The 23,048-nt window shown below is 40.3% G+C and overlaps 2 protein-coding genes across 2 annotated transcripts; both read left to right on the top strand.

The window, feature by feature from the left end:
* Positions 1 to 365: 365 nt before the first annotated feature.
* Positions 366 to 5,902, top strand: LOC112080792 (serine/threonine-protein kinase 38-like). Its single transcript, XM_024146702.2, has 11 exons — positions 366 to 477; positions 638 to 760; positions 982 to 1,189; positions 1,959 to 2,113; positions 2,273 to 2,375; positions 2,502 to 2,563; positions 2,790 to 2,907; positions 3,049 to 3,172; positions 4,003 to 4,098; positions 4,306 to 4,397; positions 4,745 to 5,902. The coding sequence occupies exons 1-11, from the start codon at positions 400 to 402 to the stop codon at positions 4,858 to 4,860; spliced, it is 1,275 nt and encodes a 424-aa protein (XP_024002470.1). The 5' UTR covers positions 366 to 399; the 3' UTR covers positions 4,861 to 5,902.
* Positions 5,903 to 13,881: 7,979 nt separating this feature from the next.
* LOC112080791 (basic helix-loop-helix ARNT-like protein 2) lies at positions 13,882 to 23,044 on the top strand (the record flags this gene model as incomplete). Its single annotated transcript, XM_070442713.1, has 7 exons — positions 13,882 to 14,140; positions 18,959 to 19,121; positions 19,231 to 19,269; positions 19,396 to 19,437; positions 20,168 to 20,325; positions 22,104 to 22,189; positions 22,889 to 23,044. Coding segments are annotated over exons 1-7 (702 nt in total), but the record flags the coding sequence as incomplete, so codon positions are not given.
* Between the last annotated feature and the right edge of the window lie 4 nt (positions 23,045 to 23,048).

The following is a 23,048-nucleotide window of genomic DNA, read 5'->3' as shown; positions in this document are numbered from 1 at the left end:
GGAAGACTATTTTCAGAATAGCTAGACTGGGGAAGACTGTTTCAGAATAACTAGACTGGGGAAGACTATTTTCAGAATAGCTAGACTGGGGAAGACTATTTTCAGTATAGCTAGACTGGGGTAGACTGTTTTCAGTATAGCTAGACTGGGGTAGACTGTTTTCAGTATAGCTAGACTGGGGTAGACTGTTTTCAGAGTAATTAGACTGGGATAGACTGTTTTCAGAGCAGTCTACCCCAGTCTAGTTACCCTGAAAACAGTCTACCCCAGTCTAGTTATTTTCAGAGTAATTAGACTGGGATAGACTGTTTTCAGAGTAATTAGACTGTTTTCAGAGTAATTAGACTGGGGTAGACTGTTTTCAGAGTAACTAGACTGGGGTAGACTGTTTCAGAATACATGCATGTTCCCCTCTGTTTTTCCAGGCAGAAGAAGCTGGAGAAAGTCATGGATGAGGAAGGCTTGATAGATGAAGAGGTAAACCTCCACTCGTGTGGAACGATGGCTTTAATTCCAATAAAGGATTGGAATCAATGTCGTGGGTAGCACTTTCTTTGCATGTTTGTCACATCTACTATTTTAGAGGAAACCATATGTACCTGATTATTGGTGTCTCTGTGCCTATGTTTCTCAACAGAAGGTCATGCGACGCTCCCAGCACGCCAGGAAGGAGACAGAGTTCCTGCGGCTGAAGAGGACCCGGCTGGGCCTGGACGACTTTGAGTCACTAAAGGTCATTGGTCGAGGCGCTTTTGGAGAGGTAGGTTATTATATCTCTCTTCAGTTTATTTTCTTTATATGGACCTTTGAGTGTATGCTGGTACTGATTGTCGATTAATATGGTCTTTACTGAAGCTTTCAAAAAAGTTTGCAATGCATGGTTTGGTCTGACCACTCATTTTATAAAACAGTTAGCAACTAATTACACTTAAGCCTCTCAAATGTGGCATACTCATGTGTGACTCCTACGTTTGTCCTCAGGTCCGCTTGGTGCAGAAAAAAGACACCGGGCACATATATGCCATGAAGATCTTGAGGAAAGCTGACATGTTGGAGAAGGAGCAGGTGGCTCATATTCGGGCAGAGAGGGACATCTTGGTGGAGGCGGACGGGGCCTGGGTGGTCAAGATGTTCTACAGTTTCCAGGATAAGAGGAACCTATACCTCATCATGGAATTTCTACCTGGAGGTGAGTTTCTCTTGTTGGCCACAGTCTGACTCCACAAATTACATCAAACCATTTTTTAAATTAGATATAATTACTGGGAATAAATATAGTGACATTACACAATTGTACATAGAGACCATCTAGAGCAGGGATCTTTAACCTTTCCCATCATGTTAGTAATAAACTATTTTCACATCTTATCAGGTGAATGATGATTTCAAGGAGAAGCAATCAATTAATAGATTTGGTAGATAGTTTTTCATTTTTAACCTCCCCACATTGTAATTGAAAGAGGGAAGTGTGAACTCTAACCTGGCCAAAAATCTATGTCCAAGTTAAGAAAGTTTACCAGCAGCTCCATTGAGTGTAATTAACAACGAGTGTAATTAACAATAATGAGTGTAATTTGGTCCGACCAATCCCGGTTCTTGTTGTGTCATGCTGATGGCAGCATCTGGTTTTGGCTTAAGCAGCATGAGTCCATGGACCCATCCTGTCTGGTGTCTACGGTACAGGCTGGTGGTAATGGTGTGGGGAATGTTTTCCTGGCACACGTTAGGTCACTTGATACCAATTGTGCAACATTTGACCACCACGCCTTGTACTATCCATGCCCCGATGAATTCCGTCTGTTCTTGAGGCAAAGGGATCTGTGTGCCTAGATGGGCGTACCTAAAACTGGCCACTGAGTGTATATTGTTTAATTTAATTGGTCATCTGTTACTCACATCATGTAAAAAAAAACAGGGGGTTAGTGGCATAGTGGCATTAATATCAATTCAATGTGCAGGTGACATGATGACCCTGCTGATGAAAAAGGACACCCTGTCTGAAGAGGCTACCCAGTTCTACATAGCTGAGACKGTCCTGGCCATCGACTCCATCCACCAGCTGGGTTTCATCCACAGAGACATCAAACCTGATAACCTGCTTCTGGACTCCAGGGTGAGACACGGGCCTGGTCCAGGCCTACCCCTGTACACAAACAGATAGACACATGCTCAGAGACACGCACACAGAGAAGCATTCACTTAGATGGCCAATTAAAGTATATAATAACCGTTCGTATTGAAGGTGTGATCGGAGAGTCTTTTTCTTCTCCAGGGCCATGTAAAGCTGTCTGATTTTGGTCTGTGTACGGGACTGAAGAAGGCCCACCGTACAGAGTTCTACAGGAACCTCACACACAACCCTCCCAGTGACTTCTGTGAGTCACTCTTTACAACCTGTGAATCATTCACTTTTATTTTCATTCAGACAAAATATAATTAGTTTGTTCAGTCGTTTTTATGGGAGAACACTGCCATGTCTTTGAACTTGCAATATTCCACAGCCTTCCAAAACATGAACTCAAAGAGAAAAGCAGAGACGTGGAAGAAGAACCGGAGGCAACTGGTAAGAGTTTGTGCATGTGAGAGACTATATATTTTACCGCCCATTATATCTTTGGTACCGCCCTTCCCAATGGTCCTTTGAGTAGGATCCCTCTTAGGGATCTCATCAGGGTTTTTGTTAAGGATCCTCTGAGCACCATGGACTATGAAACAAGCACACCCAATACTGTAGCCTTTGGGTTGTATTTACTTACTAGTGTCTCCCCATCTGTTTGTTTAACCAACAGGCCTACTCCACAGTGGGAACACCAGACTACATTGCCCCAGAGGTGTTCCTGCAGACGGGATACAACAAGCTCTGTGACTGGTGGTCTCTGGGGGTCATCATGTATGAGATGCTGATAGGTATGTCCATGTAACCGAGTCAATTACAACATGCCCAAGTATGTTTCATTATGAACTCAAAGATAGGTCGTTTTTTCAGAAAGTTAGCTGGCTAACTCATTGCTCCTACTTTGTAACATACTGACCCCTGGTGTCTCTCAGGGTACCCCCCGTTCTGTTCTGAAACACCCCAGGAGACGTATAGGAAGGTGATGAACTGGAAGGAGACCTTGGTCTTCCCCCCTGAGGTGCCCATCTCAGAGCGGGCCAAGGACTTGATTCTCAGGTTTGTGGTCATATGAAACCTTATAGGATAGCCGCTTGTGTGTATGTATCAACGTGTATTGTCCTCTTAGGAAAAATGTATTATAACACTTTACTGGTAAAAATGTTTTTTACAACTGCAACCTGGCCAAGATGAAGCAAAGCAGTGCGACAAAAACAACACAGAGTTACACATGGGATAAACAAACGCACAGTCAACAACACAATAGAAAAATCAATGTAAAGTGTGCACAAATGTAGTAAGATTAGGGAGGTAAGGCAATAAATAGGCTATAGAGGCAAAATAATTACAATTTAGCATTAACACTGGAATGATAGATGTGCAGATGATGATGTGCAAGTAGAGATACTGGGGTGCAAAAGAGCAATAAAAACAAAAACAATATGGGGATGAGGTAGTTGGGTGGGCTATTTACAGATGGGCTGTGTACCGGTGCAGTGATCCGTAAGCTGCTCTGACAGCTAACGCTTATAGTTAGTGTTTTAATACTTGTTATAAAGATGTGTGAGCCTTTTATAATGTCTTATATTTTAGGCCTATAGCTTCACATTTGCTAGATTGGGTGAACTCAAAATAGCTGTTACTCATGATCATTATGAGATGTTAATGACGAAGACATTTATAAGGTGGTCATACATGTTAATAACATGTCTTATAATGCATTATAACTGGATTGTAAGTCACATCTGCAGGCTGAGTTACCAAAATGATCACATCCACAAAAACACGCTGTATCAAACTGCAGTAAAGTAGACATTTTATTTCAGCGCAATGGATTTCCTCTTGTGAAACAAAGGCTTTGGTGCTCCAACAACATGAACCCATTTCAGGTACTGTAATGACGCTGAGAACCGTGTTGGTGCTGTGAGTGTTGAGGAGATGAAGAGTCACGCCTTCTTTGAGCCTGTGGACTGGGAACACATCAGGTATGTGTTTGTTCTTCAGTACATACGTGTGTGTGTCTAATCATGTATGATGGCAATATCTTAAAGGAAGTATAAGATGCAATCACAGCCCAAACAAAAGCCAAGTCACTTAGCTTTAATTTGGTTGTCTTTGGTGCGTTTCAGCAAAATGCATTAGGAAAAAGGTTTTAAATAGACCAACGGCTCACATTTGCCTTCCTTCCATAGGGAAAGACCAGCCGCCATCTCCATTGAGATCAAGAGCATCGATGACACATCGAACTTTGATGAGTTCCCAGAATCGGACATCCTTCAGCCAGGTAATAATAATCACTTTGTCTCTCTTACTACTTTGAGCTGCATTTCATGTATGAAAAGTGTTTCACAATAAGCATGAAATGAATGATAAAATGTAAAAACTATTAAAGCAGAAGAAACAATGTGCTGCAGTGCAGGTTTGCTTTGGTGTACAGGAATATTTGAGTCATCATCTCCAATTTAGATTAAATAGGACCCATAGTCCTGTTGTTATTCACACATTCCTACAGTTCTGAGATCTAGATTAATTTCCTATTCAGTTTTGCCCTCTAGTGGCAAGGAGGAGACAATAACACTGGTATTAACCTTAATACACTGTTGTATATAATTTACAATCTTGTTGTTTCAGTTTCCAACGTGACGGAGCCAGACAAATCCAAGGACTGGGTGTTCCTGAACTACACCTACAAGAGGTTTGAGGGGCTGACTCAGCGAGGCACCATCCCCACATACATGAAGGCCTGAGATGAGGAGGCCATGAGGGAAATGGGAGAGACAATGTAGACACAGGGTTGGGCGGTAAACACCTGCTGTGCTGAAAGCACAGGATCAAGAATGATGATGAGGAGGAGGTTCTTGGCTTCATGCTTCACCGGGGTTTTCCTGCTTGGCCACATCCATTGGGGCACCAACGGCAAGGGATATAAATAATACATGTATGTATTTTGTCTTAGGCCTTGCTTGGGCTGTTAAAGGGGAAGTTTGTGTTTTACAACTTGATGTTAGATGGTTCCTCAACCTGAAAAAAACTGAACTTCCCCTTTGAAGTGACTACTACTAGGTGACTAAATCAACGGGCGCGTTCTTCTGCCCAGGCGTTACTGAAGTGTGCCAGATCTTACAACACTTGGATAGGTATTTTACCTATTGGCTAACCACATGTTATAGCAATCTGGTGCCCGACGGCGGAGTCGATGACGAGGTATGCAACCATTGGTTGATGCAACGTCTGAGCAGGGGAACGCGACCATCATATCTGCATGTTTACACACTGATTTGCAGGGTCTAAAACGCTGGAGAAGGACTGCCCCACACACAGGGTATTCGTTTGGGGTTATCCTAGTGACCTCATGTATGACTGCAGAAAAATGCATGTAGTTAATGTTAAGTAAACGTTGTTTGCTGAACTTGTAGGTATAAAAAGTTCTAACGTTTCAAGTCTTTTATGGTTGCCATGTTAGCCAAAAAGTTTCATGCTAGTTACAATGCAAATAGTAATCCTTCCGTCATGGAACGTTCGCTGCTAACATGGAATATGGTGAGCCATCCGTACATGTATCTATGGCTCTGGGATTAATCCATTGTGGTGTCTATTCAATGCCTTGATAATCTGGAATTTAATAGCTCAAAATTATTTAATGTAATGTAGAAGCAGATTTGTTTTTGCAAGTTAGAGGACAAGTCATGGATGTCAATGGAAATTCAATGCTACTAATACTTAAAGGTTGCAATATGATGTAGATGCAGAAAGTAAACAGTATATTGGATCAATTTCCGCAACAACTAAGAGCGTTGAAGCGTGATACTCAACTTCTCTGCTTTTTTTTGGTCGCGTGGCTACCACGCTGTATATGGTATGAAGCGAACCCGTGCAGATGCTGTGTGTGACTGCGGGAGAGCAACATTGCGTCATTTTGCTGAGTCTAACTTTACATTAGTTACATTTCTGTTCAAATTTATTGACAAAGATATCAGATGGCACTTTTTTTTTTTTTAAAGAACATTGGAAATCATGTTTGATCTCCACTTAACATCGCTCCCCAAAATGCATCCATTTAAGTTAGGAACTACATTTTCAATTACATGTACTTTTTTTATAGTAAACATTTACTCAACTTTAGTGACCACCCACTGTGGGTGATGTCATAAAAATAGATATTCAAACGTAAGGGTCAAACATTTCAGCGATTCCGATTTAGTTGTGCACCTCAGCACAACTTGCATATCCAATAATCTAAACTTGTGTAATGTTGCCCTGGCTACAGTTCCTTCCAAAAGTATTCATCCCCTTTGGCGTTTTTCCTATTTTGTTGCATTACAACCTGTAATTTAAATTGATTTTTATTTGGATTTCATGTAATGGACATACACAAAATAGTCCAAATTGGTAAAGTGAAATGAAAAAAATAACTTGTTTAAAAAAACATCAAAATGGTGCGTGCATATGTATTCTCACCCTTTGCAATGAAGCCCCTGAATAAGATCTGGTGCAACCAATTACCTTCAGAAATCACATAATTAGTTAAATTGCAAACATGTGGACTTTAAGTGTCACATGATCTGTCACATGATGTCAGTATATAGACACCTCTTCGGAAAGGCCACAGAGTCTGCAACACCACTAAGCAAGCGGCGCAATGAAGACCAAGGAGCGCTCCAAACAGGTCAGGGTGTCACGCCCTGGCCTTAGTATTCTTTGTTTTCTTTATTATTTTAGTTAGGTCAGGGTGTGACATGGGGAATGTTTGTGTTTTGTCGGTTTTGGGTGGTTATATGGTAAAGGGGGTGTTYGGTGTAGTGTATGGGTTTGTGTTGAGTGTATGTGTCTAGCTGTGTCTATGTTGGGTGTAGTTGTCTAGGAAAGTCTATGGTTGCCTGAATGGGTTCCCAATTAGAGACAGCTGATTTCTGTTGTCTCTGATTGGGAGCCATATTTAAGGTAGCCATAGGCTTTCGTTTGATGTGGGTAATTGTCTATGTCAGAACGTTTGTAGCCTGTTGTATGTGCACGACGTTTATTAGCTTCACGATCGTTTTTGTTTTGGTTAGTTTGAAAGTGTGTTTTGTTTCATTTTTGCCTTCTTCAATAATAAAAGAAGATGGCTTATTTTCCTACTGCTGCGTTTTGGTCCGTCAATCCTCCACACGATCGTGACACAGGGACAAAGTTGTGGAGAAGTACAGATCAGGGTTGGGTTATTTAAGAAAAATCTGAAACTTTGAACATCCCACGGAGCTCAATTATTAAAAAATGGAAAGAAAATGGCACCACAACAAACCTGCCAAGAGAGGGCTGCCCACCAAAACTCACGGACCAGGCAAGGAGGGCATTAATCAGAGAGGCAACAGAGACCAAAGACAACATTGAAGGAGCTGCAAAGCTCCACAACGGAGATTGGAGTATCTGTCCATAGGACCACTTTAAGCCGTACACCCCACAGAACTGGGCTTTATGGAAGAGTGGCCAGAAAAAAAACATTGCTTAAAGAAAAGAATAAGCGAACACATTTGGTGTTCGCCAAAAGGCATGTGGGAGACTCCCCAAACATATGGAAGAAGGTACTCTGGTCAGATGAGACTAAAATGTAGCTTTTTGGCCATCAAGGAAAAATACCTCCCATCACCCCAAGGACACCATCCCCACAGTGAAGCATGGTGGTGGCAGCATCATGCTGTGGGGATGTTTTTCATCGTCAGGGACTGGGAAACTGGTCAGAATTGAAGGAATGATGGATGGCGCTAAATACAGGGAAATTCTTGAGGGAAACCTGCTTCAGTCTTCCAGAGATTTGAGACTGGGACGGAGGTTCACCTTCCAGCAGGACAATGACCCTAAGCATGCTGCTAAAGCAACACTTGAGTGGTTTAAGGGGAAACATTTAAATGTCTTGGAATGGCCTAGTCAAAGCCCAGACCTCAATCCAATAGAGAATCTGTGGTATGACTTAAAGATTGCTGTACACCCATCCAACTTGAAAGAGCTGTAGCAGTTTTGCCTTGAAGAATGGGCAAAAATCCCAGTGGCTAGATGTGCCAAGCTTATAGAGACACCCCAAGGGACTTGCAGCTGTAATTGCTGCAAAAGGTGGCTCTACAAAGTATTGGCTTTGGGGGGGTGAATAGGTATGCACGCTCAAGTTTTGTTTTTTTGTCTTATTTCTTGTTTGTTTCACACACACACATATTTTGCATCTTCAAAGTGTTAGGCATGTTGTGTAAATCAAATTTATACAAACTCCAGGTTGTAAGACAACAAAATGGGGTAAATACTTTCCCAAGACACTGTATCTGGCACAGGTCAAAGTTCAAATGCTATGTGATCTGGAGCAGGTGTAAATTCAATGTATTAAATTATTTATTTTGACCCTGAACAAATTGATAAATCTCCAAATGTTTGCAGAAGTTAACACCCAAACACACCACAAATTAGGATGCATCATGTGTTAATGAGCAATTAAAGTGTTGATAACTAAAACGAAATACCTCAAATATAACAATGCTAGAAGATACCCGTAGACTTCCAGTCATTGCGCTAACGCTAGTTAGCATTAACTTGCGAAACTACCTCTAACTTCCTTCATACTGGACACAGACATAAAAAGGGTATCCAGGACTTCATCTGACTCCGGGTAAGTAGATAAAGGGCCTCATTGCCAAAATCCTGAAGTATCCCTTTAACTTGTAAATGATTCAAGAATGGAAATAAAAACGAATTGTTTACATAGAGAAGAAGAGTTAAGGTAACTTTTTCATAAAAGGTAGTTTAACTCAAATTCATTATTTGATGCATTTGTTCATTCTTAACTTGATTTGTCTTTCACCGGAACATGTTACAAATATATTAAAGGGATAGGTCACCCAAATTACAAAATTGCACATTGGTTACCTTACCCTTAAGCAGTCTAAGCTTTGGTTTTAATTTCCTGGCACTGTTACCAAATGTTAATGTTTTAGCATTTGTGGCACAAATAACTGTAATTTGGGTGAACTATCCCTTTTTATTTAACTATGCAAGTCCAGTTAAGAACAAATTCTTATTTACAATGACGGCCTATCGGGGAACAGTTGGTTAACTGTCTTGTTCAGGGGCAGAAAGACAGATTTGTACCTTGTCAGCTCGGGGATTCGATCCAGCAATATTTCGGTTACTGGCCCAACGCTCTAACCACTAGGCTACCTGCCGCAAGATTATTATAATTTTTTGGTGAAAAGGCACCCAAGCATCGATCATCATGTCACCAGAATAAAACCCTCAGTGTCTATTGGAAAGGAGCATCAAGCTCATCACTGTTCACTTTCACTACGGGTGGAATTCATCCTAATTTATTTCATCTGTAGCGTATAAACTGCATGTTTTCCCGAGTCGTGGTGGGAGGACCACACAATATCATCGCGTGACTCCAAATTTACTTCGAATGATGTTTATTATAGCAATACGTGCCCATAAAGGAGTTTCCACCGCCATTTATAGCATAATTCATTTTATCTGCACAAAGATCGTGTTTTGTAGACATGTGTCGTCACATTTTTTATTCAACATGTACTTTACTCGCGTAAAAAGGTTGGATGGAAACCTGGTTAGTAACATATTATTTCCCACCCCAAAAAATCCTGTGAGGAATGTGCAAGTGTTTTAATGAACCCTGTTTTCTATTCCTGGGAAAGGAGATTGCAAGAGGATTTCCTTGGATGGAAGACTTGATTTCCATCAGAGTAAATCATTAGTTGTAATATCTTTCACAGCAAACAGCAGTATATTCCATAGGTACAATCTCATAATATAGGCTACTCTGAATTATGGTCTTGAAGACAGTTGGACTAAGCGATTGTAGTGGATATTGTATAACTGCAATATATACTTGCAATAGATTGCTTGTTTGTTACATTTATAATCACTGTTTTTATTAAATAGTTAGGGAGCCACATAGAGGATATGACTGAACTGGAAGCCTAACGTGATGTATATATTTCACTAGGGGATAAATGGTAATGACTGAGTGTACCTCGCCAAAACCAAATGAACTTGATCTAATGACCTCTGTCAAAGAAGGTCTTACACAGGCAGGCCAATTCTGATATTTTTCCCACTAATTAGTCTTTTGACCACACACATTAGATATTTTCACATCATATATTTATCAGAGATTATCTGATTTGTTAAAAAAAATACATGTGTGAAAAAATTATCAGAATTGGTCTGCCTGTGTAAACGCAGCCTTATTTTTATAGATGTGTTTTATTCAATAAGTTCTAATCTTAGCATTAATCGGCCATTGTTTTGCATGCCCATTAACTGTTGCCTCAGGACAATGATCCAGTGTTACTGAATGGTAAAGGAAATAACTGTCAGTGAACACTGACCAAGGATGTCTAAGTGTTTTATGTTGTTTATTTGTAATAGGTATAGTAAGGATGGATGGGGTAATTGATATATTCACTGTAGAACTATATATGTACAAAACTTTTTGAATATTTGAGTTCACTCACACTCAAAATAAACGATTCCAAAACTACAAAGCCCAGAATGATTTAGAACTTTGAGAACCAGGCTCCTATTGGTACAAAATGGATCCAAATGGATAAGTCACTACATCGGTTGACTGTCTTACTGTGTTAGGTACAAGGAACAATGAGCATGCAGTCAGATTTCTGCTGCTGAAAGTATCCCAGTAGGGTGCGCCATTGACTTGCGCTAAAAACAATATCAGTTGAGCACAGACAATTCAATAAAAAAACAGTCAACTTGTTTCTGAATGAAGTAGAAGGTAGTTTTCATTTGTCATGTGCTTGTGAAACATGTTACGTATGTACAGTTGAAGTCAGAAGTTTACATACACCTCAGCCAAATACATTTAAACTCAGTTTTTCACAATTCCTGACATTTAATCCTAGTAAAAAAAAACTGTTTTTAGGTCAGTATCACCACTTTATTTAAGAATGTGAAATTTCGGGATAATAGTTGAGAGTGATTTATTTCAGCTTTTTTTTTTTCATCATATACCCAGTGGGTCAGAAGTTAACATACACTCAATTAGTATTTGGTAGCATTGCCTTTAAATTGTTTAACTTGGGTCGAAAGTTTTGGGTAGCTTTCCACAATAAATTTTGGCCCATTCCTCCTGACAGAGCTGGTGTAACTGAGTCAGGATTGTAGGCATCCTTGCTCGCACACGCTTTTTCAGTTCTGCCCACGAATTTTCTATAGGATTGAGGTCAGGGCTTTGTGATGGCCACTCCAATACCTTGACTTTGTTGTCGTTAAGCCATTTTGCAACAACATTTTTTTTCTGAGGTCTTGGCTGAATTCTTTTGATTTTTCCATGATGTCAAGCAAAGAGGCACTGAGTTTGAAGGTAGGCCTTGAAATACATCCACAGGTACACCTCCAATTGACTCAAATGATGTCAATTAGCCTATCAAAAGCTTCTAAAGCCACGACATCAGTTTCTGGTATTTTACAAGCTGTTTAAAGGCTCAGTCAACTTAGTGTATGTGAACTTCTGACCCACTGGAATTGTGATACAGTGAAATAATCTGTCTGTAAACAATTGTTGGAAAAATGACTTGTGTCATGCACAACCGACTTGCCAAAACTATAATCTGTTAACAAGAAATTTGTTCAGTGGTTGAGAAACAAGTTTTAATAACTCCAACATAAGTGTATGTAAACTTCCGACTTCAACTGTATGTATGTATGTATACTGAACAAAAATATAAACGCAACATTTCAAGTGTTGGTCCCATTTTTCATAGGCTGAAATAAAAGATCCCAAAAATGTTCCAAATGCATAAATCGTATTTCTCTCAAATTTTGTGCACAAATTTGTTTACATCCCTGTTAGTGAGCATTTCTACTTTGCCAAGATAACCCATCCACCTGTTGTGGCATATCAAGAAGCTGATAAAACAGCATGATCATTACACAGGTGCACCTTGTGCTGGGGACAAGAAAATGCTACTAAAATGTGCAGTTTTGTCTCACAAAACAATGCCAGAGATGTCTTAAGTGTTGAGGGAGTGTGCAATTGGCATGTTGACTGCAGGAATGTCCACCAGAGCTGTTGCCAGAGAATTCAATGTCAATATCTTTTATTTTTCACCTCCCCATTAAATCGAGTTAAGGAGGAAATCGACCTCAGCAGCCTTAATGGAGAATAGAAGGCTGCATATATTCCCTTTGGACAGTAAAATGAAATTACTCTACAGTATATCGCATCTGCCAGTCTTTATTAGCGCTTATAATGCTTTTAAATGTTCACAAATAACAAAATGCATGTATTAATGCTATATACATTATTAATTACGCCTATTATAAAGTATTACCAATATATTTCTCTCCCCAAAAAATATTTCGGGAATATATACAGTAGCCTATATATCCTATTGATGGTAGCCTTTGTTCATTTCCAAACATTCATGTAGGAAGTTCGCATGCACTTTTAGAGACGGGGCGGATCTTAGCCACTGATTACTTTTTATTCAAATGACGGATGTTGTGACATCGCATGTTTAACTACAATGCTATGGCTACACAATAATAAATGTCTCACGGTTGTAGCCTATGATTTCCCCGTCATTGGATTTACCTATTGTCACTCAGAGACATAGGCCTATTATATTCGCCAAGGCAAGACGTTTTGCCAAAACACAGCCTATTTTACAGATATGACAATATTTTGTAGGCTAGATAGTAGCGTAAATACATGTAGGCAAACTTGTGGTTCAATGTATTTATTCGCAGTGTCTTGACAATTTAAGATATCACAGTGACCAATGGTCATGCGTAAAAGGCAACTCGTTATAAATGTCCTCAATCCATAATGTATTTATTCGCAGTGTCTTGACAATTTAAGATATCACAGTGACCAATGGTCATGCGTAAAAGGCAACTCGTTATAAATGTCCTCAATCCATGACGCTCAAGACTAACCTATACAATTTCACTTTTTCCCCCACATTTATATAACGTTGTGTGCGGGGCTGTAAAGTGTTKTCGGACGCACGTTTACTTTCGTTGTAGACGGGTGTATTCAATTCCGCCGATTCTGTTGCAAACCGTTTCTTAAACGGAACGAACGTGGAGTGACTTGCCTCAATTTGTCCAACAAAAACTATCGTTTTAGTTGCCAAACGGAATGCAACTGTTTGGACTAATGATTACACCCCGGGCTTCAGACGGGTTAACGAGACAGCTGCTACACGTGACGGTTATATGGTTGTATAACGCAACAATATTTAGGTCAACGCGATTCTTGTTTGGCACGTGCACACTTACATAAAGTCTCGTGCAGAGGTCTCGAATAACACTGAGGTGAGAGACAAAAAACATGRTCGAAAGAGGGGGGAAAATACCACTCGAACGAGTTGACTTATATATATATATATGGTAATTTGTCAGGTTGGACACGGATATTTACAGAGAAAGCAGTACTCACTCACAACACGAAACCATTCAATTATAGGGAGCCTGTGTCGTAGCCTATAGACAATCACTTTTCCCTCAAATACATGCAAAATTACACTTTGTAGCCTATCATTTTAGAGGATAAAATGAACGAATCTTTGTGTTTCATGAATGTTTGTCCTACTTGCTCTGGGCTAGACTATAGCATACGAAACGTTTGTGTGTGTGTGTGTGTGTGTGAATGCAATGGACAGAGTGTTCCCTTCACGGGTGGTTGAGTGAATGAATGCGAGTGTAGTGGTGATATATGAGACAGATTGACCTCTTCCGCGTTTTCCTGGAGTTGTGTCCTCATTACCCAGGAGGCTACTTTATCCTTGCACGTGTAGGTCTACGTTTTTATGTATACCCCCTCCCCGCCTTAGTACAGAGAGAGGAGGAAAAAATAAAGTACGTTTACAATCCCCCGCCTCTTCTACAGTAGGCTACTTCTACTACATTTAGGCTACACTACCACTTCCTCATGTTCTGCGGCGCCGGGCTGCTGCTGACCGGCTCCAGCCATGTCCAAAGAGAATTTAGCCGGCGGCGGCAATGACGGGACCGCAGACAAACGAACAGGTACTGGTAGACCTACTTGTACCGCGTTCAAGACAACTTGGAACTCGGAAACTCGTAAGCTGAGCTCCGGGTTTCACGTTTGAAAATGATCAGAATCAACCAATAGGAACCTCTACGCAAAAACCGTACGCAAATTTTCACTTGGAGGTTCTGATCTTTCCGAGTTGTATTGAAAGCACCACGTGTGAGTTCTCTAGGCTATGAGGTGATAATAGTTGATTGTAGTCGATGCTATGCGCCGGGTGGGATTTGAGGGGAGCTGTTTCTTTCGCTTTGAAAACAATTCTGGTTCTTCCCCAAAATGTAGGTCAGTAGATCAGTGGAGCAAACGCACACTCGAGGAAGTCCTGGGACGCGCTCGTGGAAATTTAATAATTTTGGCCATATTTGTGGCATTCTACCATGTAATTTCGCAGGTAGGATTTGGCGTGATTTTATAACAATATGTGCATGGTGGAATTGTATTTATGGTAAACCTGGTGTAAAACTATGCAGCTGCCTTTTCATTGGCGGTCAATAGATCTTCTGTTCATCCCTTTGGTATTTTTGCCTAGACTAATAGTCTATGTCGGTTAGCCTGTTAATCAAATAAAATGGCACCAATCACGTAATTTATGCGTGGATAATGCTTGCACCATGTCCTGTTCAGTCGCACGTATTGCCTAAACTGTGTTTTATATATGCGTTTGGYTAGCCTAAAGTCATAGCCTAGCTTACAGGTTTTCATAGTTGTAGAATTTCAATGTTTCGCGGCAAGTTTGTACTTTTGGTGACGAGAATTTCCGATGTCTAAAGCATTCTGATGCATTGCCACATGTTCTCCATGACCCCATTGTGATTTTGGCGATGCCTGGTAAAATGTTAAAGAATATTTCCAAGAAGTGGGTTATGAAACAGTTTCCAAATTCTTAAGGTGGGTGGGTGGATTTATTGGAACGCAGCCCAAAACAATTATTGTTCCTTCCCGAACGTGCTAAGCTAGGCTAATATGCTGCATTCATGCTTAATAACACAATTTCCCATTCTGTAATTTGACCATAACATCCAATAACGTACGTGTTATGAATGTAGTTGAATATGGTCACTCAGGACGCTCCTTTGAAAATAATACCTATTTGCAGCATAAAACATTAGTAAAAAATGTGTAGGCCTGCCTGACACATTTTAATTGGGCCTATATGCTACATCAAATAGGCTAGCTGCGCTTTGGCCAATATGACTGTAGTAACTTGTTTAGGCTATGTAGGCCTGTGTTCAGTTATTTTGTAAAACACCAGAGCCTATAACTTGATAACTTTTCAACACAAGCTGCACGTGCCAAATATGAGGCAAACATTTTGACATTGGTTGACAATTCTTAATGGTGTTGTAGGCTTAACACTCAATTGCTATAACAATATTTATTTGTCCCTGACGTAATAATTATTGCACTTAAAGTAGTACCAGACCTAAAGGTGTTCTAGGATGACAAACGTTACACAGGAATGGATAAATAGGAAATAATGTGTTACATAGCCCTCTCAGTTAGGCAACCAATTGTTAGAACCATATTGCCAACAGTCAACTGTACTTCACCTGAATAGCATAGATTCCCCCATTACAAGATGTATTCCCTCTGTTTTGTATATTGAATAAACAAAATGTATTCTACTGTCAGCCCTCTTTCTTAATATTGTACCTCATCTCATGTATGCATGTGTCCAACATGGTATTGCCATTTTGRCTGGCCCCTAGTATTATTCAAAACCAGTGCAGAGGTTGGTGTGGGGATGGGGGCGATTCCTGTGGGAGTGAAAGGGGAATGGCTCTCCTCAGGTGAGCTAGTCAGATTGGCCAGTGTGACCGGTGTAGAGTTGCCTTTCTTTTGTTGGCTTAAAAGACGGCCAAAGGATWGGATCTATTTTCAGATAATAAAAACAAGCATCCTTAAATTAGGTGAAGTGTAAAGCTCAGATTCCTCTGAAAGAAAATGTGCAAACACAAGGAGGTATGATTAGCCATGAATGATTAACCCATAATTCATTCTAGGCTTTTACATGTAAGATTGATGAAGAAGTTTGTGCAGGACAACTTCACTGGAACTTCCCTTTTTCCACGAGGGGGTGGGGTTATGATGGGGAGATGAGAATAAAGTGCATAATGTAAACCTGGACACTAATAACTAGCCTATCGGGTCTCTACAATATTCTACAAGTATAATATAGAATTTGAATGGAGAAAGGTGTGTGTAACGCAAACAAGGGTACTTATACTAATTACTAGCTTATCAGGTAATAAACTACATGCTTTTCCCCAGTGAATATAATAGGGAATCTGAACTCGGACCAATACTGCCATAACGTCATACTGCCATAACTAGATACTGCCATAACATCATACTGCTTTAACTAGATACTGCCATAACCTTATACTGCCATAACATCATACTGCTGTGCTGTCTAATCAACTTTTAGACATGAATGTTCTAGTTGTACCATAGACCCTATCGACACACTGGGGTTCTTGTGTGAGAGCGACAGGGGAGTAGTGAGGGATAGGGGAGGTTGATTATGAGGCACCAGCACCAGTAGAACCAGCCACAGGAAGCTCATCTGATGAGGGAGAGTCCTTTTGAGGGTCCATTTATATGGCTGTGACTGCCAGGGTCTTCATCATTATCATCATCTGCTGAAGACTTGGACCAATAGAGTAGTGCGATCCTCGCCACATTTATCCAGCCATGAGAGAGCATCATCCATGGAAGGTTCAGCAGCTGCATTATCGAGCTCCAGTGCACAGCCTTCTCACTCCGTCACACAGCCCTTACTTGCCATACAGTCATCTCTTAGGAAGCCAGGACCAGAAGTGTAATTTAGTGTCTCATTCAAGGTGATTCAATTGACCTGYTTTCTGCACCACCCACTCATGTCCTGCACAACCAGGGAACTTGTTGATGTCTGGTTCTCAGTTGTCAGTGAGTTCGCGTTTCCCTCTGCATCTCCTATTAGCGTCAAGAACTGGATCAACATTTAAGAAGYGTACTGTCAATTTTTTCTTTCAGAGAACAGAAATTAGTTTCTGCTTGTATCCCAAGACACACACACCCTAAGGGGTCGGAAGCACTCTGAACATTTAAGGGTTATTAACTGCTTTGCTCAAAGTCACAACAGCAGGAGATGACATGGAGAGAGGCTGGCCTAGCCAGGAAATGACTTCTGCTTATTTTCCAGGGGTTGCTCCAGTCCCCTGATGAACTTTGATCCYAACTGGGTCAACGAAACGGATGTGTAGCACAACCATTTCCCCACATAACTACCTAATTGTATTTGATATGACATTGTCTTCCCCTTAAGTTAGTTACTGCAAAATAGGGGTCTTCACTCTTCCCTTTACAATTGTGTTGGATTTTATGAAATGTATGATGTTCTAATTTATATCCATTTTCAGTGAATAAATGTTAATGTACATTCTAAATTTACCTCAACCCTGAGCTGCTCACTGTCTTAGTCAAACATCCAAAATCRACAATGTTTCTACTTGATTGGGCAACAAACTTTGTCAGATTTGTCTTAACTATTTTCATGAAAATGAAAAAATAAATAAATGGAGATTAACCCTACACGATGATACAACTACAGAATTAGCTAAATGATTAAAATTACCGTAGTTCCACTACCATCTCTCTACCTGTGGAATATTTCCAGTTGTTTTTGCTTTTATGCTARTACAGTTTCTCATGCTTGGTGAGATGCCTGCAGGAAAGGAAGGGAGGGCAGGGCTGGAATATTGTTCTGCATTCCACCTCTGTCAGAAATGACCCCAAAATTCCTAGACATAGCCAAGGTTAGTTCATTCATTATTCGTAAACATTTGTTTGCATTAGAATCCCAAAAGATCTTCCCCCTTTTAAACAATATTTCATATAAAATATCACCGCTTATAGTATAATGGGGATTTGTGCAGGAAGTATGTCAATGTTACAGCATTTATATAAGCAGTGAAGTAAGGCGATAGCAGAAACCATCACGTGCCACATGCTGGGGGTAAACTGGGATAAAGCCAGTGGTTAGACGCCCTCTTATGGTGACTTTTACTATCTACATGGAAACTCATCACGTGCTGCGTGACAGCCGGGAGAAACTGTCAGTGCCAGAGGTTGGTGTCTAGTAGGCTGATTTAGGTTGGAGAGTTCATTCACCTCACCTGCCAGGTTTATGGTTTTCAAGATGACTAGTTACAAGCTGGACGGTCATTTCCAGTTAGCTGAACTGAACTTAAACTAATTTACACTGAGGAACATTTGTCAACGGCCTTACAATTGAGAGTTTATTTACAGTCCTCTCAAGTGGATGTTAGTTAGTGCATACACACTTATCATGTGACTGATCACCACAATAACATTTATATTTATAAGATGGTTTAAAATAATTTTTATTTTGAAACTTTTTACACAATATTAAGTTACACTCCCAGGCAGCTTGTAATGATACAAAGTTCCAACCATGTGTATGGGATGCTTGAGGTCAACATCCATTGAGTTGGTATTTGTGCCATCTTCTGAGGAAAGCAAGTAAGCATTCATTATTTTATTTTCTCAGTCCTCAGTTGAGGGTTTCAGTTGAGGATCGGGATATGTGAATGTTCTTCATGGAGGTTTTCAACATCGGCAAATATAAAAATCAGGGGAATTAAACAAAACACCAACCCATTTTGTRTCAAGGCCTCCATAAGGGTGTCAGTGCTACAATAATGCATCGATTTGACCGTGGGTGAATTACAAATGATGAGAAATCAAAACTAATGTGTCRGTTTTGTATGGTTCTTGTGCCTGTGGTTTAGGATCCTTGCAGTTAGGAGAAACCAATAGCCTTRCTGTTTCTCGGCCTGATGTCATAACACACCACCTGGAAAGAGCCATGCCTGATATCATAACCCCCCACCTGGCAGGAGCCATGCCAATCCAAGAGCTGTCTAGGAAACGGAAGGGGGATCTAGACAACAGGTAAGAGCAAAGAGACCTCACCTTTCATAAAGTAGCATAAAAATAACAACATTCTTATTTTTGTATCTTACCTGGTGGACTTATATTTTATGTTCTCCATGTCTTGCAGGGAAGATGGTGATGCTGAAATAGAGGAGGAACAGAGCAGGTATTTGAAGATTCTTTAGTAATTAATTTTATTTCAGCACTAATCTTGGCAAGATCTTTCAGGGCCAGGCCAAGTGTTGAAATGAATCATTTTAAATAATCATAACTATTTCCCATTCCAATTCAGATCGGAAGACGATGATCAACAGGTGAAAATAAAATGCTTCAGGTAAGAGCCTGGGCATACATATTKATTTGGTATATTGAAAGGGAGTTAAAGGCCCAATGCAGCCGTTAAAAAAAATCTCAATATCAAATCACTTCTGGGTAACAATTAAGTACCTTACTGTGATTGTTTTCAATCAAAATGGTCAAAAAGAAACAAAAATAGCTTCTTAGCAAGAGCAGTTTCTCAAGCAAGAATTTCGCTAGGACTGTCTGGGAGTGGTCTGAGCGGGGAGGGGAAAACTGAAAAGCTGTTTGGAACTCTCTTATTGGTCTCTTAACTAATTTATCGCCTGGTGATGTCACCAGGCAGGCCAAAACTCCATCCCACCAAAACTGGCTGAAATTTCAGGCGGTCATTTCAAACAGCTCTTACACTAAAAGGACATTATCATCATTTTCACAATTTCACAGTATTATTCCAACATCATGTTGTGAAAATATATATAAAACACAGGAAAATCACATTTTTGACTGCACTGGCTTTAAAAAACAGGAGGATACTTTAATATTATATATAATCTAATACTCTAATACTACAGTTGAAGCTGGTGGTATGATGCGAATGACCACATCAATGTAACGCCAATAATAACAATAACACTTTCATGTGTTGTTGTTTTTATAAATGATATCATGCTGACTTGATAGCAACCCATCAGACACCTGTATACTTAAGTGTGTGAGAWATGTGTGAGAGAGACAAATAAGTGTATTTGTGCCCTCACTCAAAGGGAGCCACACAGCCAAATTGAAAAGCGGCGGAGGGACAAAATGAACACCCTTATCGACGAGCTGTCAGCCATGATCCCCTCCTGTAACCCCATGGCCAGAAAGCTTGACAAACTCACTGTGCTGCGAATGGCTGTGCAGCACCTCAAAGCCCTYAAAGGTAGGCCTCATCATCCCTAAACTGTCCTTACAACACAGTACCACACCAGGCAATCTGTGCAGCACCACACATCTCTTTAAGTTAGGTCTCATGAAGCTATACMAATGCAGTTAGATCCTAGAACACATGATGGCGGCAAAATACACAGCTGTGCACAAATAGCTATTGTTCATTGCTGATAATATACAGTACCAGTCAAATGTTTGGACACACCTACTCATTCAAGGGTTTTTCAATATTTGTACTATTTCTACTACATTATAAAGTAATAGTGAAGACATCAAAACTATGAAAAAACACACATGGAATCATGTAGTAACCAAACAAGTGTTAAACAAATCAAAATATATTTTATATTTGAGATTCTTCAAAGTAGCCACCCTTTGCCTTGGTGACAGCTTTGCACACTCTTGGCATTCTCTCAACCAGCTTCATGAGGTAGTCACCTGGAATGCATTTCAATTAACAGGTGTGCCTTGTTAAAAGTTAATTTGTGGAATTTCTTTCCTTCTTAATGCGTTTGAGCCAATCAGTTGTGTTGCGACAAGGTAGGGGTGGTATACAGAAGATAGCCCTATTTGGTAAAATACCAAGTCCATATTATGTCAAGAACAGCACAAATAAGCAAAGAGAAATGACAGNATTTGGTATATTGAAAGGGAGTTAAAGGCCCAATGCAGCCGTTAAAAAAAATCTCAATATCAAATCACTTCTGGGTAACAATTAAGTACCTTACTTTGACTGTTTTCAATCAACATGGTCAAAAGAAACACAAATAGCTTCTTAGTAAGAGCAGTTTCTCGAGCAAGAATTTCGCTAGGACTGTCTGAGTGGTCCAGGGGAAAACTGAAAACGAGCTGTTTGGCAGATTCACCAGGCAGGCCAAAACTCCATCCCACCAAAACTGGCTGAAATTTCAGGCTGTCATTTCAAACAACTCTTACACTAAAAGGGTATTATCGTCATTTTCACAATTTCACAGTATTATTCCAACACCATGTTGCGGAAATATATATAAAACACAGGAAAATCCCATTTTTGACTGAACTGGCTTTAGCAAACAGGAGGATACTTTAATATTATATATGACATAATACTACAGTATTAGTAATACTAATACTAATACTGAAGCTGGTGGTACGATGCGAGCAACCACATCAACGTAACGCCAATAATAACAATAACACACACACCCTAAATGATGTCATGCTGACTTGATAGCAACCCATCAGACACCTGTATACTTAAGTGTGTGAGACATGTGTGAGCGAGACAAATAAGTGTATTTGTGCCCTCACTCACAGGGAGCCACACAGCCAAATTGAAAAGCGGCGGAGGGACAAAATGAACATCCTTATTGACGAGCTGTCAGCCATGATCCCCTCCTGGAACCCCATGGCCAAAAAGCTTGACAAACTCACGGTTCTGCAAATGGCTGTGCAGCATCTCAAAGCCCTGAAAGGTAGGCCTCATCATTCCAAAACTGCCCCTACAATACAGTATCACACCAGGCAATCTGTGCAGCACCACACATCTCTTTAAGGTAGGTCTCATGAAGCTATACTAATGCAGTAAGAGCCTAGGACACATTGTGGCGGCAAAATACACAGCTGTGCGCAAATAGCTTGGTTCATTGCTGCGTTCATTGCTGATAATATAGATATATAGATTTAATATTTCTATATATTTTTAACTCAATTTATGATAGAAATGTCGAGCTCCTAAGGGACAGGTACAACACAGACAACAGCTCAGTGCTGTGTTCGTCTCCTCAGCAGGTGCTAGCAGTTCCTTTACTGACGTTAACTACAAACGCAAGCCTTCGTTTCTGCCTCAGGATGATCTCAAGCACCTGGTGCTCACGGTAGGCCGCCCTTCAATCTGTCTCAATCTCTTTCTCCAATCAACCAAAATCAATCCCATTTGGTATTCTGGCAGCAGTCACAACAGTGGGGTAGGATTATGTGGTGTGTCGATTTATAGTTTTTGTGTGTTGGGTCTACTAGGCTCCAAAAATAGCTGAGAATTTGGGAAATATCTGGGATATGGGAAATATAATATTAACCAGTAATTAAGTGGTCTAGGGTTATTCCTTTATGATTACAATAATGAGGTCAAATCTATTTTCAAAGTGCCAAATTTTATCGATAGTTATGAGAGCGTGGTGGACATGTTTCTTAATCAGACTTTAAGTCTACACTTTATTTTATGGACAGTACCACAGGTATACCCTCTGGGTTTGCTACAGTATTTTTCCATTCAGTCGCTAACTAACTTTACTCTGGGAAATCCCTAATTAGAAAAGGATGTGTCAACTGCTCAGTTCAATGTAGAATTAAATATAGAAGTAGCCAGTTCTTTCCCCTCGCTTGGAGTGTTCTGTTGTATAACCTTTGCCAGCTCTGATCTCCCACAAGTGTGCATGTTTGTCACACAGAGTCTGCCATTTTAGAGTAAACAGAGAGAGTGGATACTGATGGTTTCAAAATACTGTAGCAGTGTCAGTGTTTTCATGGATCCAGATTGAAATATATTGGGGTCGTGCCGTGTCTCATTTCCCCAGGCTGCAGATGGGTTCCTGTTCGTGGTGAGTTGTGACAGGGGGAAGATCCTCTTTACCTCAGAATCCGTCTCCAAGTTCCTCAACTACAGTCGGGTCAGTGAACTGGTTATACTTAAGCAATACAGCCTGAGGGGGTGTGGTATACGGTCTGATATACCAC

Source organism: Salvelinus sp. IW2-2015, unplaced genomic scaffold, assembly GCF_002910315.2.
Source record: "Salvelinus sp. IW2-2015 unplaced genomic scaffold, ASM291031v2 Un_scaffold16507, whole genome shotgun sequence".
Lineage (NCBI taxonomy): Eukaryota > Metazoa > Chordata > Actinopteri > Salmoniformes > Salmonidae > Salvelinus > Salvelinus sp. IW2-2015.
Note: the sequence above shows the minus strand (reverse complement) of the source record. Positions and strands in the feature narration are given on the sequence as shown.